At 46.7% G+C, this 19211-nt stretch overlaps 1 protein-coding gene across 1 annotated transcript; it reads right to left on the bottom strand.

Annotated features, from left to right (window-relative positions):
- Positions 1-243: 243 nt before the first annotated feature.
- Positions 244-16977, bottom strand: TCTN3 (tectonic family member 3). Its single transcript, XM_040356251.1, has 14 exons — positions 16850-16977; positions 14970-15093; positions 14691-14806; positions 13469-13599; positions 13293-13398; positions 11976-12094; positions 10428-10463; positions 10278-10349; positions 8435-8557; positions 8207-8299; positions 5450-5538; positions 5190-5346; positions 1914-2048; positions 244-1196 (listed from the first exon to the last, which is right to left on the bottom strand). The coding sequence occupies exons 1-14, from the start codon at positions 16923-16925 to the stop codon at positions 981-983; spliced, it is 1593 nt and encodes a 530-aa protein (XP_040212185.1). The 5' UTR covers positions 16926-16977; the 3' UTR covers positions 244-980.
- Between the last annotated feature and the right edge of the window lie 2234 nt (positions 16978-19211).

Here is a 19211-nt window from a genome sequence, read left to right as displayed (position 1 = left end):
TGGCCAGCATTACTCGGCACCCTGAATTATAAATGCCACGACTGCGGCGTATGTGCCGCCCCATCAGACTTCAACATAATTTTTGAGTGCACATGATTGGACAATAGAAAACAACAGAGCTTCCCCTCATTTCGTTCTTCCCGCCCTCAGATCTACAGTGCCTGAACTTCCATGGGCACAGTAGATTTTAGTAAATCAACCCCTTGGTATTTGAAAAATGTATCTACATGACCCCCCCCCCCCCCCCCCCCCCATAGGGCTGCGTTTTGTTGCAGCTCCTTTATTCTTCTGAAATCACCTGTGTTGGTGACCTGGGAAGCAGAGCCGTTGCTCTCCTGCTTGTGTGATTGTACTCGGGCCTACAGATTGATTTGTTTTTTTTTTATATATAGATCTCAGCACTGCCAAAAGGGGACATTTCTCATGCTCCCCCATACCCAGAAATGTTGGGTATGCTCACTGGTTACGGAGGACCAATGAGCTTGCAGCTATCTTATAAAGCCCTGTCCAAACTGTTGGCACTAATTAAATCGTGTATAGTAACATAAATTTTAGCAGAAATATAGGGGGGTGGCGTGGGGTTAATGCCCCTTGTGGAGACACTGTTACTATGCCCTGCATGGGCAAAGTGACTGTCCCAGCGCACAGCCTGAATGGTCCCCAATAGTTCTGATGTTTGGTACCCAACTAAAGTACTCTTGTGATTATCCAAGGTAAGCGCACTGGTTTCAAGTACACAATAGATGTCAATTTCTGCCTTTGATCCGAATTTAGCCGGAGTTTCCTTTTATACCTTTGTGAGAAATGTAGAAGCCGCCTTCTGGCCTTCATGTCAGGTTCTGAGAACTTAACAGATTTCTAGTTCACTACCCTGAAACAGATCACTTGCATAACGGCTTTCATACAAGTATTTATCTTGCTTGCAGTCTCTGTGTATGAGACGATCTGTCATCTCTTCTCCAGCATGGATCACGTGTTGGTCATACACTTCTTCCGACCTGCATTATCAGCCAGCAGTATAGTGCTAAATACAGGAGGAGAGACCTGGAATTTGTCACAGCTTTGTTCGTCTGAAACGGGAAGAAGAAATCCACTGGATCCCGGTCAGTAATACCAGGGCTGGCGCGAGGGGCGGGGCCACGGCTGGTGAGATCAGTGAATGAGACCTGAGTCTGCAGAACCGTCAAGTCCTGACACTAAAAAATAAATAAATAGAGGAATCAATGTCAAAGAGCAAATACAAAGCACAATCCTGGATAAGGTGTGACCCCGTCTAGTCCTATCTGAACCCCTACCGCTTTGCATCTTGTTGTCCCCCCCCCTGCCCACAGTATGCTCCCTTTTGGGGTGGGTAGTTGATGTGGTCGTACCCCCTTATTTTGTGGCGGTACGGTGCCACTGGAGGCTGGTCTGGGCTACCCTCAACCTCTATTCCACTATCTGTTATACAGCCCTCATTGGTTGAGTTAGGGAACCCTACGGTCTGGACTTAGACTAGTGCCTTTTGCTTTTTCTCCAATTGACGAGATGTTATTGTGTTTATAGCTGCCTGTATCAACACCTTCTGTATATGTTCCAGTCGAACGTACTGCCTTTTATTTCTGTATCTGTTGTAAAATCTTAATAAAATATTTGAAAAAAAAAAAAAAAAAATCTTACCTTAAAGGGAATATGTCATTTGGCATATTTAGAGAAAATGGCCCCCAGAACACCCCCCACCCTACTGATACCGCCTGTCCTCTCAATATACTCTGGAGCTGACAGGCCTCGCTTGACATTTACTTAATCGGTCTAAATTTGCATAACATTTCAGTAGCCTGTCTGAGTTTACTGATCATTTTACGGGCGTTTTTTAAGCGCTGACTCTTAAGGGGGCCATGTTGGCTTTCAAGCAAAATGTTCATCAGACTCACCTTGACAGATTGGCATGTGTAGAGGAAGCGGGCACCCAGCAGCTGAGCCTGAGGATTAGAGAAGAGCCCAACTTGTGCCCACATGATCTGCATGTTCAGAAGGACGGGGATGAGGCAGCCAGAGGAGCAGGTGCCCTGAGAAAGAGTGACCAGAAAAATCGCAGTCATTATAAGGACCAGAAGAAAGGGGATGGAAATCTCCCTCTGCCTCCTATCTGTGTAACCCCAGTGCCTGTACTATATTCAGAATATAAAATAAAAATATCAGCAATAAGATTTTCCTGCCAAGGCAGGTTGGCGGAATTGGGACACAAAGGTATTTCAGTATTTCATATCCAAGCTTTGCTGGTATTCCCAGTCCTTACTGGCCAAACGGACTTTGATGTGCATCTTCTGATAAGAGTATTCTATTAGCTCTGAAGAAGGGGTTTCAGTAACTCCTGAAATGCGCTGGCTATATTTAATAAATGGATGAATTACTAACACCGTACTAACCTATTTTGCTGTTTTACTCAACAAAAACATTGACTGTTAGAGACTTAAAGGGGTTGTAAAGCTAAAAAAAAAAAATTTCCCCTAAATAGCTTCCTTTACCTTAGTGCAGTCCTCCTTCACTTACCTCATCCTTCCATTTTGCTTTTAAATGTCCTTATTTCTTCTGAGAAATCCTCACTTCCTGTTCTTCTGTCTGTAACTCCACATAGTAATGTAAGGCTTTCTCCCTGGTGTGGAGTGTCGTGCTCGCCCCCTCCCTTGAATTACAGGAGAGTCAGGACACTCTCTATGTTGCAGATAGAGAAAGGAGCTGTGTGTTAGTGGGCGTCCCGACTCTCCTGTAGTCCAAGGGAGGGGGCGACACTCCACACCAGGGAGAAAGCCTCACATTACTGTGTGGAGTTACAGACAGAAGAACAGGAAGTGAGGATTTCTCAGAAGAAATAAGGACATTTAAAAGCAAAATGGAAGGATGAGGTAAGTGGAGGAGGACTGCAATAAAGGGGTTGTAAAGGAAAAAATGTTTCCCCTAAATAGCTTCCTTTACCTTAGTGCAGTCCTCCTTCACTTACCTCATCCTTCCATTTTGCTTTTAAATGTCCTTATTTCTTCTGAGAAATCCTCACTTCCTGCTCTTCTGTCTGTAACTTCACACCGTAATGCAAGGCTTTCTCCCTGGTGTGAAGAAAGCCTCTTGAGGGGGGAGGGGGCGAGCAGGCAAGTTAGGACGCTCTCTACTTTGCAGATAGAGAAAGGAGATGTGTGTTAGTGGGCGTCCTGACACTCCTGCTCGCCCCCTCCCCCCTCAAGAGGCTTTCTCCACACCAGGAAGAAAGCCTTGCATTACTGTGTGGAGTTACAGACAGAAGAACAGGAAGTGAGGATTTCTCAGAAGAAATAAGGACATTTAAAAGCAAAATGGAAGGATGAGGTAAGTGAAGGAGGACTGCACTAAGGTAAAGGAAGCTTTTTAGGGAAAAAAAAAATTCCTTTACAACCCCTTTAAGTCTGGTTCACACTAGTGCGACTTCTGATGCAAATGTGAGTCGCACAGAATCGCATGACAAGGGAAATCTCATTGTTTTCAGGGGAAATCTTAAAAGTGGAACTTCACTCAGTAAAGCAATTTTTTTTGCTCCTCCTCCCCCTTAAAAAGAGGTTGTAAACCACGAAAAAAACTAAAACAAAAAAAAACCTAACCCTGCAAGACAAGGGCATTATGAGCTAGTATGTATCGCACACTAGCCCATTATGAAATACTTATCTTCGAACGATGCCCTGAATCGGCATCGGCACTCCAAGTACACAGTCGACATCTTCCACCGGAGTTACTTCCGGGTTTGCGGCTCCGGCGATTACGTCACTCCCTCCCATGCCAGTCACAGTCGGTTACTGAATAAACGGCACCAGCGGCCCATTTCTTCAGTGCTGATGACGTCAGCAGCAGCGCATACACCGAATATCTCCTAAACTGTGCAAAGTCGCATCCCAATAATTTGAACCGGGCCGAAAGTTGGCCATAGTTACATAGTAGGCGAGGTTGAAAAAAGACTCAAGTCCAACCTATGTGTGTGATTATATGTCAGTATTACATTGTATATCCCTGTATGTTGTGGTTGTTTAGCTGTCCATCTAATAGGTTTTTGACTTATCTTTGCTCCCTGCTGAAACCACCGCCTGAAGAAGAGGATTCCACAAGACAACTTGTCTTCTTTGATCAGCCAGCAGGCTGATTGAAAACAAAATAAACGGATTCCTCCATCCACACAAGTGAGGTGGATGGAGGAATCCTCCCTGGCTGGGTCATTGTATTCTGACAGCGAGACATTCCACTATCACAATACAATAATCAGTGGCTGCAACATTCCCGATCAACTTTGAACAGGGACAGGCATACATCGATTGAAATGTGGGCAGTTCCTGCCGCATCAACCGCATTTCGATGCATTTACGGCCAGCTTAAAGTGGTAGTAAACTGCGGCATTTAAAAAATAAATAAATCCCCTGCAAGATAATGTGCTAGTATGCATCGCACACTAGCACATTATGAAATACTTACCTTAGAACAAAGCCCTCCAGCAGCGAGCTGTCACCGCCGTCAGGGCTTCCATCTTCACCTGTTCTTCCTTTCAGGTTTGCGGGCTCCGGCTGTCTGAGTGACCGGGGGCCGCGATGACGTCACTCCCATGCATGTGCACGAGAGCCCTTGGCCTTCATAGCGCATGCGCCGGTGACGTCTCTGGCTGCATCCAGTGTGAATATCTCCTAAACAGAGCAAGTTTAGGAGATATTCACTGTACCTACAGGTAAGCCTATAATAAGTTAAAAACATGAGTTTACTACCACGAAGATCCTGCAGCACTCCTATTTAGCTACTTACTGGCCAGAGAGGCATTCTCATTGGACAATGAAATAGCAAATGGTAAGGTTTAGCTATGAAGTCTGAAGTCAGACTACTGTAACCAAGTAAAAAGCAGATCAGAGAGAGACACGGAAGAAACTCTTCTTGCTAATAAAAGGCAAACATCACGTGGCAAAGAAAGGACTTTTACTTTAAAAGGTTCAGTCCATCTTTTATACCATGTTTCCTGTTATCCATATGTAGGGTGCAACATGAAACATGGTTGCATACAATCACCCCCAAATCTTTCCTGAATCATGGTGTACATATTTTTATTTTTTATGAAATCCATGTTGGTGCATTTACTAATTTTGTGCAATTATGGATTATGCCTTTGCCAACTGGTGACACGGAGCACCTAACCAAAGCCCAGGGAGTACCTGACTGCTGCAGTTCTGATAGATGATCTGGGTCCAGTGCTCGCTCTGTGCAGCTGTGACGTTGCCATATATGGCCAGACTCTGCGGTGCGTTCCCCCCCAGCAGAATTTGGTATGCCCGAGCCTGGAAACTACTGCAAGAATCCTGGGCTGTACCACTAAATAAAAGAGGGTTAGATCATTAGGACACACACACAGCATAAGTGCCCACCACTTTCCCAGCCTCAGAGGAAAGACGGAATAATAAAGCAGAGACATTACCGGATTGTGCAGCCGCTCATTGCATTCATTCCAAACTGGACCGGACTGTAGGAGCATGACTCTCCAACCAGAGACCGCAGTAACAACAGCTGCTGGGAGTCAAGGAGGATATACAGTATACACAACAGAGATCCAGAAGGGGGCGCCAGATAGCATCCTCTCCTTCCCCATATAGCAAGGGCCTCCAAACTGCGGCCCGAGGGCCAAAAGTGGCCCTTTGCTAGCCTTTATCCGGCCCTTGGGGCACTATTCCTCCAACTGATATGAGACACTATTCCTCCCACTGACACCTACAAGGGGGCACGATTTCTTCTACTGATGCCAATGATGGGATACTATTCCTCCTTCTGATAGAGGGCCTACTCCTCCTCCTACTGACCACCAACCCTGAGGCCATATTTATTCTCACTGGTGCTGGGCCCGTGACATTTTCTACCCCCCGCTGGCCACAATCCGGCCCTCCTAAAGTCTGAAGGACAATAAACTGGCCCTTTGTTTGAAAAGTTTGGAGACCCCTGCCATATAGAATAATGAACTTGAGCCCAGGTTCAGCTGAACTCAAATGATTTCATTCCCACATGTCAGTTCCGATATCGGGGGAGATTTCAGAGACATCTGTGCAGGTTTCTGCACAGATGTCAATGGAAATCGCACCCCCAAATTGCCAAAAGTAGTACAGAAACACTATTGGGAATCGGTGCGGTGCCGCAAATGCAGCTTCACACCGATTTGGAAGCTGCCATTGCTTGCAATTGACGCCGATTCAGCATTTTGACATGACAAATGGCATGACAAATCTCATCAATGTGAACCAGGGCTGAAGGACACTTTGGGGGGGTTTTACTAAAACTGGAGCACACAAAATCTGGTACAGATGTGCATGGTACAGCTTCTAAGCTTGTTCAATGAAGCTTTGACAATAAAACCTGTAAGCTAATTGGTTACTATGCAGAGCTGCACCAGATTCTGTGTGCGCCAGTTTTAGGAAAGCTCCCCCATTATGGGGATTGTTTGCACAACTGTATGAGCGCACAACTCATTTTTTTATGTGTATTTCCTATGATGGTCAGCTCCATCTAGTGGCCAATCAGCTTCTAGCTTCAGCCTGTCCAATTAAGCTTTGGCAATAAAACCTGGAAGCCGATTGGTTACTATGCGCAGTTGCACCAGAATCTGTGTGCTCCATTTTTAGGAAAGCTCCTCCTTCTTGCAGTAATCAGCTTCTCCCTTTCATCCTCCCCACAGCAGTACAGGAGAAATTAATCAGCGGCTTCGGGAAACACGATCACCCTATGTCCACAGAAATTAAAGCTCCCTAACTGATAATTACACACATTACAGCTCACAACAGCCTCAGAAGAGGAGCAACAAGAGCAGGGAAATCCTAAAGTGCAACTTCACTCAGTAAAGCACTTCCTGCTGTAAGCGAATGTTGGGCCGCACTGCCTCCTGGGATAGGTGTTGTGATAGACTCACCCGGGACAGAGCCTTTTAGAGGGGACTGAATGCTAGCCTCTTGCCTGCCAACTATGGGCCCTGGCATTTGAGGGAGCTGCAAGCATTGATTCTCCTCCAAAAGCCTCTGTCACTGGTGAGTCTATCACAGGTGTGATGCAACAATTCCAGGAGGCAGCAAGTGACTAAAGGCGCACACAAGCAGCAAGATGCCGCACAGAAGAGAAGTATGGTGGATTTCTGTGCATGCGCACAAGCACTGCAGACAGTTAACCTGGCCATACATGGATCAAAATTTGACCGGTTCAGCAGGGATTGGCAGAATTTCTATCCATGTATGGGCAGGCTGGTTGTACAGAAGTCGATCTGCTGATTGACTTCTGTACAACCAGACTGTCAGATTTTCCCCACTTGGTCAGCTCCGCCAGCTAGTTGGTAGCGCTGATCAGTGTATTCTGACAGCGGGGAAGCCTCTTGGCTGTCAGAATACAATCGTACAGCGGGGAGGATTCCTCCATCCACCTCAAATGTGTGGAATGGGGAATGCGCAAATTTTTTGTGTAGTCAAAAATACTTACTAATCTATGGGCTGTTTTATAGTGTTCCGCTGCCAGAAATGGCGGCGCGTGTGCACACACACACACACACAGCGGATTGCTGCAGATGCGCCGCTGGTCTCTGCCAGGTCCCAAATAAATGGCAGAGACCAGCGGTGTATCTGCCTATGCACCAGAATTTGAAAGATGGCGGCACGGAAGAAAGGCATGGGGAGGAGAATTATTCAGCGGTTGAGAGATAATTTCTTATGTTAAACCTAGCTCACATACCTCCAGAGACATATGCAACTGTAGTCACAATATCCTATAAAATGGTGAAAAAGTGACGCAATTGTATGTGCAATTGTAGCACTGGAGGCATGGGTTTAATGCCCCTGCAGGACCACAATCTATTCTATACCATGGAAAGTGCTGAAGATTTTATCAGCAATATGCAATTAATTTAACAAGATGAAATAAATGAAAAAGTAGAGGGGAGTTGTTTTCTGGGAAGGACAGTATTTTACCTCTAACACCCTTACCATTAGAACAGGGGTAGGCAACTTCGGAACTCCAGCTGTGGTAAAACTACAAATCCCATCATGCCTCTGCCTCTAGGAGCCATGCCTGTGATTGTCAGGGTCTTGCAATGTCTCACCACAGCTGGAGGGCCGAGGTTGCCTATCCCTGTATTAGAACATGAAATAACAGCAATAGTAGAAATATTATCTCCGGTTCCATAAAGGGAAGGGTTTAATTAGGATACATTTCCATTGTTGCTCAGCACAGGATATCCAGTGAGATAACCGGGATTCCCACTCCGAGTCTGAACAGAGCTGCCAGCGGCTGAAGTGATGGGCTGTAAATAGGATTATGACATCATCAGCAAAGATAGGTGACATCACACTCAGCACAGGGAATCAGAATCATTACAGTACAACAGGACAGACTTGTCCCAGGCTGTGACATAAGAGTACAAGGTGTCACATCCTACCTTATAAAGGACGGTGGTATTCTGCTGTATGCTGGTACTGGTGATGGACACATTGCTGAGTGTAAAGTCAACACTTACACTAGAGATGCCTTGAGTTCCATTATACAGCACTGTGTAGGTTACCTGAAAAAAAAATAAGATCTTTGTTTTGTTTTTTATTGTAAGAAGTTTTTTTGTTTTTTTTTTCAAAAGTACCAGTAAAAGTATGATAATACTAGACTGCAAATAAGTGCAATAGAGCTCCAAGGCTGCGTACGCATTACACTCCTGTACATCTCTAAGAAAGAAGTTAAAGCCAACCCTTACACTGATTTTGTAGATTAAATATTCTGGGCCCTCCCCCTTCTTTTTAACACATTTTGAAATTATTCTTTTTTTGGGTAGCAAGGATCTTTTCGGGAACCCCGCATGCAATTCGCAATAGCAGGAGATTTTGACTGGCTCTCTATGGAGCCGGTTCACACATCTCCGCAGTGCGTCTGGTGCGCTTTGCACAAAAACGCTGTGTGTCTTTTGGTCCATTTCGGGTCCGAATTCAGCCCAAAATTCAGGCTGAAATCGGACCTGAAACAGTGAACCAGGACTCATCGGGCCCCTGTTGTAAGATGGAAGCGGTGATGGTGTGAACCCTGTCCAATTATACCAATTATAAAAAATTAGCCGATTCTCCCATCCACATATTCGATGTGGATGGGGCAATCCCCCTGCTGTGCAATTGTATTTTGCCGACAGCGAAGCCTTCCCTGCCAGCACAATACGATCAGTGTTGCTTGCTATAGCCATTAGCCCTGATCATTCAGGAAAAACCCTACGGGTTGTTTGTTGGTTGTACACGAGTGATAGATTGTGTACAAAACATCCAGCCCATACATGGATCCCCGCTGAACCGGGCGAATTTCAATCCATGTATGGCTGGCTTAACCCTTTGTTTCCCTTATTGATTGTCTCACAGGGATAAAAGCAAAGCAGAACCATATCCAATGGAGTCACAGACAGCAATTAAAGCTGAAGTTTAATCTGCTTATATTTTCCCTCCCTTGGTTCCTCCAAGCCCAATTATCAACATGCTAATGCAATTTTTAAATAAAACCTTTTCCTTTATATTACATTACCTTATTTAGGGTTTAGTGATGAGATATGGTGTCTCTGTGCAGATCATGACTGGTGGGAGTAGCTGGCAGGGTGCTGCACATGGTATTCTGAAAACATCACAGCACCCTTTCTCAGTACTCCTCTCAAGAGCCCTCAGCCCTGATACAAGCAGTGGGAGGAGTTATGTAAATATGAAAGCGGTACTAAACCCATTGATTTCAAAGTTTCAAAAAACAATTACATTTCCAGCATGCCAGAAATGATAACTGTCACGTTGGCTTGTGCTCTCAACCAAACTGAGAAAGCATCAAAAGGCTGGAGTCATAACTGATCACATGTGCAAAGTCATGGCAGTTGCAGATCAAACAGAGGCCAAGATGGCAGCTTCCTTGGCTGAAAAGGATAGGAGGGTTTAGTTCCGTTTTAAAATGCCTTGATGGGCAGGGTTTCAGTCTGGAGAAGAGGGCATTCCTAGGCAGGCTTTATTAGCATGCAGGGGTAACGCCCACATGTGATTCTGAACCTATATGACTGAAAGAACTGAAATCCAATGAATGAAAGAAGTGGGCCGAGGATCGTCAGGCTGTGGCTAGATGATGATTCACATCCTTCAGCCAGGAAATAAGGTGGGCTCTGTCTGTCTTGCTGCAGCTTCTAATGTATATTATGAAAAGCTCACAGTGTGCAGTGGAATCCGATTACAACTGTGCAATACTGAAGGGAAGGCCGGAGATCACATGTAATATTATACCTGGGACACAACGTTGTTACACTGGTCCCCCAGCAGAACGGGCCTGTCTGTCACAGGGCTGGTTATTGGGACCTATAAAAAGGAAACGATCAACATGTAAATTGTTCCAATTTTACTGTACATCCGGGGTCCAATCCATCCTCCACTTACCGTTCTGGCTCCCTGACCGGAGACACCCGCCGGCACCTTCAGGGAAGAGAGAAGAATACAATTCATTGTACAATTCAGCTAATTCCGTCATCCGAAACAACATATTCCAAGACAGCACAAAAAACGCCTGAAAACATTACAATTACAATTAAATTGTAGCTGCTTGTGTTCTAACTCAACCACACACTGGAAAGGGTGACAACACCAAAGCTGTCAGGCAGTGGTGTCACCATAGGAAAGGAAGTGTCTGTAGGTACATCTTCCCGGTAAGATCACTTAAGGGGTTGTAAAGGTACAATTTTTTTTTCCCTAAATATCTTCCTTTACCTTAGTGCATTCCTCCTTCACTTACCTCATCCTTTCATTTTGCTTTAAAATTTCCTTATTTCTTCTGAGAAATCCTCACTTCCTGTTCTTCTGTCTGTAACTCCACACAGTAATGCAAGGCTTTCTCCCTGGTGTGGAGTGTCGTGCTCGCCCCCTCCCTTGGACTACAGGAGAGTCAGGACGCCCACTAACACACAGCTCCTTTCTCTATCTGCAACGTAGAGAGTGTCCTGACTCTCCTGTAGTCCAAGGGAGGGGGCGAGCACGACACTCCACACCAGGAAGAAAGTCTTGCATTACTGTGTGTAGTTACAGACAGAAGAACAGGAAGTGAGGATTTCTCAGAAAAAATAGGGGCATTTTAAAGTAAAATGGAAGGATGAGGTAAGTGAAGGAGGACTGCACTAAGGTAAAGGAAGCTATTTAGGAAAAAAATTGTACATTTACAATGATAAGGATGAAAGGAGGGTATATAAGAAAAACTATAAAAACGATCTGCCATTAAAAAATTGTCTAGTTCATGCCATCCATACAGTGTGTCGCCGGGACAGTTGATATGTTGAACACAATACGTGACCCTTCCTGTTATCTGATCTTGCTAATTATCATTGTACCTTACTTTGGCTATGAAACGCACTTCCTATGAAAAGTAAAGGAATTACAAAAAAAGAAATAAAAAATTGGCTAATGCCCCGTACACACGATCGGATTTTCCTTCGGAAATACCTTGGATAGTTTTTCTGATGGAATTCGGCTCAAGCCTAGCTTGCATACACACGGTCACGAAGAACGCGGTGAAGTACAACACTACGACAAGCCGAGAAAATAAAGCTCACTGCATCCGAGCATGCGTCGAATTGTTTCCAAGCATGCGTTGGAATTTTGCACGTCGAAATTGCTACAGACGATCGGAATTTTTTCCCTTCAGAAAAATTGAGAACCTGCTCTCATTCTTTTGCTGGCGGAAATTCTGACAGCAAAAGTCCGATGGAGCATACACGGTCGGAATTTCAGACGAAGCGCCCACATCTGACTCTTGCTGGCGGAAACTCCGACCGTGTGTACGGGGCATAAGTTTTAGTCTTTCTGGATCTGGACACAAGATCCCACATTGTGCCCCATCTGTGCTCACAATTCTACCCAATTCTATTGTCAGAGAAAATTCTGCTGCAAGTCTTCTTTTTCCACCTATTAGGTCTGTAATACCAACGGCACGTTTACCCTGAGCACGGCGATATCCTGGTAATAGTAGGCTGGGTCCAGGGAGAGATCCGTCTCACAGCCGTCAGTCAAATTACTGAACACCCGCATGCACATCGTGCTGCTGCTCAGCAGGAATTCTAGGAAATAAAACACAAGCGTCTGCAGACAGTTCTTTATGTGCTGCAAAAGAAACTACTTGTATGATGTTAGTCAAACGTATTTAACCCCCTGAGAAAAAGGATCATTGGTATACAATACAGTAAAACCTTGGATTGCGAGCATAATTGCAAAACATGCTTGTAATCCAAAGCACTTGTATATCAAAGCGAATTTCCCCATAAGAAATAATGGAAACTCAAATCATTCGTTCCACAACCATTTAGTCATAGGTCCTTCAGTTTATAGTCCATATAAAAAGATTATAGCAATGTGATAAGTTGTGTAACCATAAAATGTCAATCCACAAATGGAAGCCTCCACAAGGGGATTAGAAGCAAAATCCAGCAGGAGCTCCAGAGTATAAAAGAGAAGAGAGGCGCCTCTAAGTGTAGAAATTGTAGAAAGTGCACTTGGAAGTGCAGTCGCTGTAAATCTGAGGGGTAGATCTGAAATGAGGTGAAGCTCTGCTGATTTTATCATCCAATCACGTACAAGCTAAAATGCTGTTTTTTATTTTCCTTGCATGTCCCTCTCGGATCTACAGCGACTGCACTTTGCACTTGTAGTTTGCACTTGTAGTGCAAAGTGGATTTGCCTTTTCATTAATAACCCCCAAAGTATTGCTCAACTGCCTCTACCTCCTTCTCCTTTAACACAATGTTTCTCAACTCCAGTCCTCAAGTACCCTCAACAGGTCATGTTTTCAGGATTTCCCTCAGCTAAAACAGCTGTAGTAATTACTAAGGCAGTAAAACTGATCAAATCACCATCGGGATTTACTTCCTCTTTAAAGCCCACACTGCAAGGGTTAATTGCTGATCTATGTCTAGGGGATGTAAAAGAGATCTACTTACCAGATACTCCGCTCCTCTGCACCACTACACCAGCCCCGGAGCGTCTTCTCCCCCATCCTCCAGAAGTTCAAGGCCCTGATGTCATCAAGACTAATGCAGGCCCTGCACTGGACAGGATGACCTCAAGGGACAGTCCACCGCCAGAGCATGGGGAAGCGCCAAGTGCTGTTCCTCACCCCCCCCCCCCCCCAGACTAAATGAGCAACTATTTTTATGTTTTCTGAAGTTGAATAACCATAAAGTGGTCACTAATAATGGTACGACGGGATTACATATAGGTAGACACATCAGTATTCTCGTAAAGTTACAGGGCAACTCTTACTTGCAGGACTGTTGTCGGAACAGAGATTTTGCCCCCCCACAGGGGCTGGCTGTCTCAGCACGTTTAGAGCATTGGAAGCAGACACTGTGAGGACGGGATCGCCGGCCTGGAGAGAAGAATGACATGTCAGAAATGTGTTTATAGACACAAGCGCTACATCAGCTAATCCCTCTTACCTTGTAGAAGCTGGAGAAGACAGGGACACTTTGTGAGGCAGCGGAGAAGGATAGGCCTTTGTATGGCTCACTGATAGACTGGAAGTTCGATACATTCACAGTCTGAGGGGTGACAAAGTAGTTCAAGGAGGCTGCAAAGACACAAGGCATAGATGGACCATTATGTCCCATACTGACCAATCACAATCCAGCTGTCATTTGTAAAGGAGGTAGAGAGTGGAAGATAATACCTGGGCAGGATGCTAGAGGTATAAGGCAATTTTTGTTGTCTTTGGCGCAAGGGCATTTTACGTCTTTTTCATAAGTGCACTAATGAGACTTAAAAGGGGTTGTAAACCTTCGTGTTTTTTCACTTTAATGCATCCTATGCATTAAGGTGAAAAAACACCTGGCAGTCACCGGCCCCCCAGCCCCCCCGTTTAACTTACCTGAGCCCCGAATTTCCCTCAGCGGGGACGTGCTGTCCCTCTCTCCGCGGGGTCCCGGCTCTTGATTGGATAGATTGATAGCAGCGCAGCAATTGGCTCTTGCTGCTGTTAATCAAATCCAATGATGCAGGGGGCGGGGCCGGGTCATACATTTGGAGGCTATGGTGGGACGCCGAATGATGGACTCGGGAGCGTGCCCGCAAGGTAACTCCATGGGAGAGCGCTTCTCCTAGGGGTTTATCCGATGCGGGGAGGAGACACGAGAGCTGTCAAGGGACCCCAGAAGAGGATGTTCAGGGCCACTCTGTTCAAAACGAACTGCACAGTGGAGGTAAGTATGACATGTTTGTTATTTTATTAATAATCAAAGCTTTACCAATCACTTTAAAGCGGAACTAAAGGAATGTAGAAAACAAAAATACAAGCTGGCAGCCTATTTCCTTTTATTCCATTCCATGTCTCTTCTGCAATACAATACACCTAGTGAAATAAAGAGGACAATGTATCCTCTCTTGTGGAAAAAAACAACTGCAGATGGCGTCAGTTGGGATGAAACACGTAGGGCGGAGCAATACATTGTGATGTCACCATGCTAATCAAAAGTGCATCAAACCAGACGTGCATAATAGTGTCTCCAGAACAAGATTTTCTCTACAACGCTGTTACTTAATTTATTTGTGTTTTTAATCCTCATATAATAATCTTTTTAAGCAGTTTTACACTATTGGGCTTTGGCTCTTTGTGTCTCCTTTTCTGACAACCCCTACAACCAGAAGGAGCCGTGAGACACTTACCGTCAGCAGAGAGGACGCAGAAGAGTTGAGTGGGGGGCGAGCCGACCACGGTGGTGGCGTAAGGGGTGTTGTTGCGAAATATCAGCCAACTATACAGACACACCAACTTCTCCGCCCTAAACAGAGATCACAGAGGAAGTAATAAAGAAAAAAATAAATCACATGCATAGAAGGAGCTGAGCACATAAATGAATAAAATCTTCATTGGAATAAAAATGTCTCCCAAATAGTGATCACCGTGTTCCAGTGTATGCGGGAGATGGAAGACAGGGGCCTTACTTGGTACTGCCGGGGACACAGGAAGAGAAGACGCTGGTGGGATCACTTAGGGAGCAGTCGGCATCACAGCAGCAGTTTAGGTCACAGTTCCCAGGTGAAAGGTCACAGGAGCAGATTGTCACACCTGAGCAGAGATAGAGAAGTCTGATTACCGGACAGAAATGGACTCAGAATACATTCTCTGCTTTCAGAATATAAAATAGAATTTTCCTTGCAGGACTTTCTTCCCGCATTCTTTAAATCCTAAGACCACTTTCACCCTGGGGCTGCCCGTGCGTTAGCGGTAAAGCGCCACTGATTAAGCAGCGCTTTTCGCCCACTAGTGGGCGCTTTTAACCTATGCTATTTCTAGCGCTAACTGCCTGAAAACTGCCTCAGTGTGAAAGGGGTCTACAGAGAACAGTGCCAATTACAACCACATACTGCCTGCAAGGAACTGTGCCTACAGATCATACCCATCCCCCACATCATGCCTTTCCACTGCTCCCCCACCATGCTTTTCCACTGCTCCTCCATCCCCCCCCCTCCATGCCTTTCCACTGCTCCTCCATCCCCCCCACCACACCTTTCCACTGCTCCCCAATCCACCCCACCATGCCTTTCCACTGCTCCCCAATCCACCCCCACCATGCCTTTCCACTGCTCCCCAATCCACCCCCACCTTTCCACTGCTCCCCAATCCACCCCCACCTTTCCACTGCTCCCCAATCCACCCCACCATGCCTTTCCACTGCTCCCCAATCCACCCCCACCATGCCTTTCCACTGCTCCCCAATCCACCCCACCTTTCCACTGCTCCCCCATCCCTTTCCACTGCTCCCCAATCCACCCCACCATGCCTTTCCACTGCTCCCCCCTCCATGCCTTTCCACTGCTCCCCCAACCCACCCCCCCTCATGCCTTTCCACTGCTCCCCAATCCACCCCCACCATGCCTTTCCACTGCACACCCCCCCATGTATTTCCACTGCTCCCCAATCCACCCCCACCATATGCCTTTCCACTGCTCCCCAATCCACCCCCACCATGCCTTTCCACTGCTCCCCCACCCCATGCCTTTCCACTGCTCCCCAATCCACCCCCACCATGCCTTTCCACTTCTCCCCCACCCCATGCCTTTCCACTGCTCCCCCCCCCACTCACCATGCCTTTCCACTGCTCCCCAATCCACCCCACCATGCCTTTCCACTGCTCCCCCACCCCATGCCTTTCCACTGCTCCCCAATCCACCCCCACCATGCCTTTCCACTGCTCCCCCCCACCCACCATGCCTTTCCACTGCTCCCACATCCACCCCCACCATGCCTTTCCACTGCTCCCCCCCCCCACCCCATGCCTTTCCACTGCTCCCCCCCCCACTCACCATGCCTTTCCACTGCTCCCCAATCCACCCCCACCATGCCTTTCCACTGCTCCCCCACCCCATGCCTTTCCACTGCTCCCCCCCCCCCCACTCACCATGCCTTTCCACTGCTCCCCAATCCACCCCCACCATGCCTTACCACTGCTGCCCTATCCCCCCCCCCCATGCCTTTCCACTGCTCCCCAATCCACCCCCACCATGCCTTACCACTGCTCCCCTATCCCCCCCCCCCATGCCTTTCCACTGCTCCCCAATCCACCCCCACCATGCCTTTCCACTGCTCCCCCATAATGCCTTTCAACTGCACAGGGGGGACCACTTAGTGAGGTGCACCACCATACAGCCTATCAGATCACTGCAAAGTGGTGAGGCTCTGGGTACCTCCTCCTCATACACAGGGGTGTCAGTTGTCCCATGGCTTCATTTTTGTGTCAACCTGTGACAGGTCCGCTTTATTTATATTTGTATTCGGTTTAGTGTTACAGAGGAGGCCCCTGCAGCTCTAAGGCACTACTCACCGCTCGAGGCTCCCCTCACCGGCCCGCCCTGACCCCACAAGGCGACAACGACCAGGAGAACCCGGGATAGAGCCATGACAAGGCCGCAGCGTCACGTTGCCACAGCAACCTCCTCGTCTGACGTCATTCTTCAGCGACACCAACAGAGACGCAGTGTCGGAGCCAATGAGAGCGCGTATCGTCACGGCCAGCGATCTTCCGCCCTCTAATCAGGTCGTACAGTGCTCTGTTGGTGATGGTGATAGTGTCGCTAGTCACCAGCAGAGGCCGCTGTGGTACTTGTGTGTACTCAGCCCATAGAGCTGAGTGTCTCCATGGATACAGCACATACTATGACATGTAATAAATAAAAGGAGTTTTTGTATCTAATTTCTCAGCAATACACGTCATTTATCATTAGATTGCACTTCATAATCTATATACCAGACATGGATACTCTTCCTGAATTGTTTGTGAATAATGCTCACCTTCATATGTGTATGTTCAGCCCAAACTTTTGTATTTTTATATTTTGAATAGAGTAGGGAATAGTTAAAACCCCTTGTCATTTTATTTTTTAATGTTTGGGTACCACAGAGGAAATTTCCCCTCACTTCCTGTCACAGAGGCACAACAGGAAGTGAGAGGAAATCTCCCAACATGAGGGGAAATACTCACTTAGACCCTGTGTCCCTGTGTCCTCTTTGGAAGGTTTGGCCTCACCTTTCGTTCTTGGAGCAACTGTAACGTTTTGGACTTCCGCTCACTTTCTTTTGTGGCTTGTTGACACAAAAGCATTGGCCTTCACCCCATAGCGACAATGGATGAATCTTCCCAACGGGAACAATCTCAGCAATACAAACCTAGAAATCTGTCCAATCCCTCTAGCACCCAATGTAGGGGTGCTCACTCGGCTTATGGTGACACTGTGTTCTAGTTCAGTTACAATAAATAGCCAGATTGACACACAAGCACCTCAAAAATGTTCTGACGTCATAATGCAAAAGTGGTGACATAAAAAAGATAAGAAGGCACATAACACCCGTCCATTTTGGTGTCACATGTGTAGCTCTACTTCTGTAGGAGCCGCAGGAATTACTGTCCAGGATCTCCCAACTTCTGCCCCACAGCCAGGCACACAACAGGCTCATTCACTCCTTCTTCCAAGGATGAGTCTAGGGCAGGGGTGCCCAACCTTTTAAAGCGTGAGGGCCCCTTAAGCGACTTGGCAACTGGTCGCGGGCCACAATCAGTGGAGCGGGCGGATGGCCGGTCCATGTCCGCTCTGCATAAAATGGCACAGCCGGATCGGATTGAAGGTGGGACACAAGTCTGCCACTCTATAGAGGTGAATAGAGGGTCCAATTGGGTCGGACTAACCATGTGAAAGGGGCCCACAGCTGCTTTCACACTGATGCGCTGCGGTTTACCTGCACCACGGGTACAATGCAGTGTACCTTTGGCTTTTCTGCACTTTGCAATAGACTTCTATTATATTCTGCAGGATTGGTGCATTTTAAGAAAGGTCACCAAACTTGCAGGTAATAGAGGTCTATGGCTCAGTACAGGTAAACTGCTCTGCATCTGCGGATTAGTTTAAAAGCAGCCCAGTAACCACTGCACACCAGATCTGCACATATATAAACTGTGATTTTAGTAATAAACTGACCTTTAATAACAGTATTCTATTCCATCCCAGAGCAAGGGGGGGGGGGCGGGCCACATCAGAGGGCTCCGCGGGCCACAGGTTGGGCACCCCTGGTCTAGGGGATGTACAACTGAAGACTTGGTTTGCCTTTTAGGACAAACTATGATGAAGTCCGGGCTTGTACCAAACACTAGACTTCAGCTTAAGTAGTATTAGTAAGTAGAGCCATTGGAGCAAAGTCCCTTTAAGTAGGAAAGTTTCTGGGGGTTCCTTTAATAGACACACAGCTGACTATAGGGCACCAGAGGGGTAGCTAAAGCACAACGTCCCCAAGATCTTTCAATGTCTGTACTCACAAGGCCCAAGGACAGATATGGAGCCCCCTTCCAATCTTCTAAGTGTTGCCCTCCAGTGATACCAGACAGATCTATGGCAGACATCTCCCCTCTGTCAGCTTCTTCCAAGCACTCCTCCTTCAGGTCACCCACCTGAGGCCTCCTCACTGCAGCCTGTGCCTGAGAGGGCAGAGTGCCCCCCTCAGACTGGACTCCTCCACGTTGGGAAAATACCCAGAGCTGTTTGCTCCCTGAATAAATCCAGCCTCCCAGCATGCCATCAAAGCCTGCCTCTCTGGGATTGGCTGGGACTGTATCAATATTCATTCTGCCATCTGAATAGCTCCACACCTATCATCCAGAAACTTCTCAAGTTAACTGCATAAAAAGGGAGCTATCC

This window comes from Rana temporaria, chromosome 6, assembly GCF_905171775.1.
Source record: "Rana temporaria chromosome 6, aRanTem1.1, whole genome shotgun sequence".
NCBI lineage: Eukaryota > Metazoa > Chordata > Amphibia > Anura > Ranidae > Rana > Rana temporaria.
Note: the sequence above shows the minus strand (reverse complement) of the source record. Positions and strands in the feature narration are given on the sequence as shown.

Excerpts from the sequence above, each read along its gene's own strand:
- TCTN3 (XM_040356251.1), bottom strand. The coding sequence starts at position 16,925 with ATGGCTCTATCCCGGGTTCTCCTGGTCGTTGTCGCCTTGTGGGGTCAG. Across the intron at positions 13,600-14,690 it reads CTGCGTCCTCTCTGCTGACG|CCTCCTTGAACTACTTTGTC; the intron begins GTAAGTGTCTCA and ends GTGTCTTTGCAG. Across the intron at positions 13,399-13,468 it reads TCTTCTCCAGCTTCTACAAG|GCCGGCGATCCCGTCCTCAC; the intron begins GTAAGAGGGATT and ends TCTTCTCTCCAG.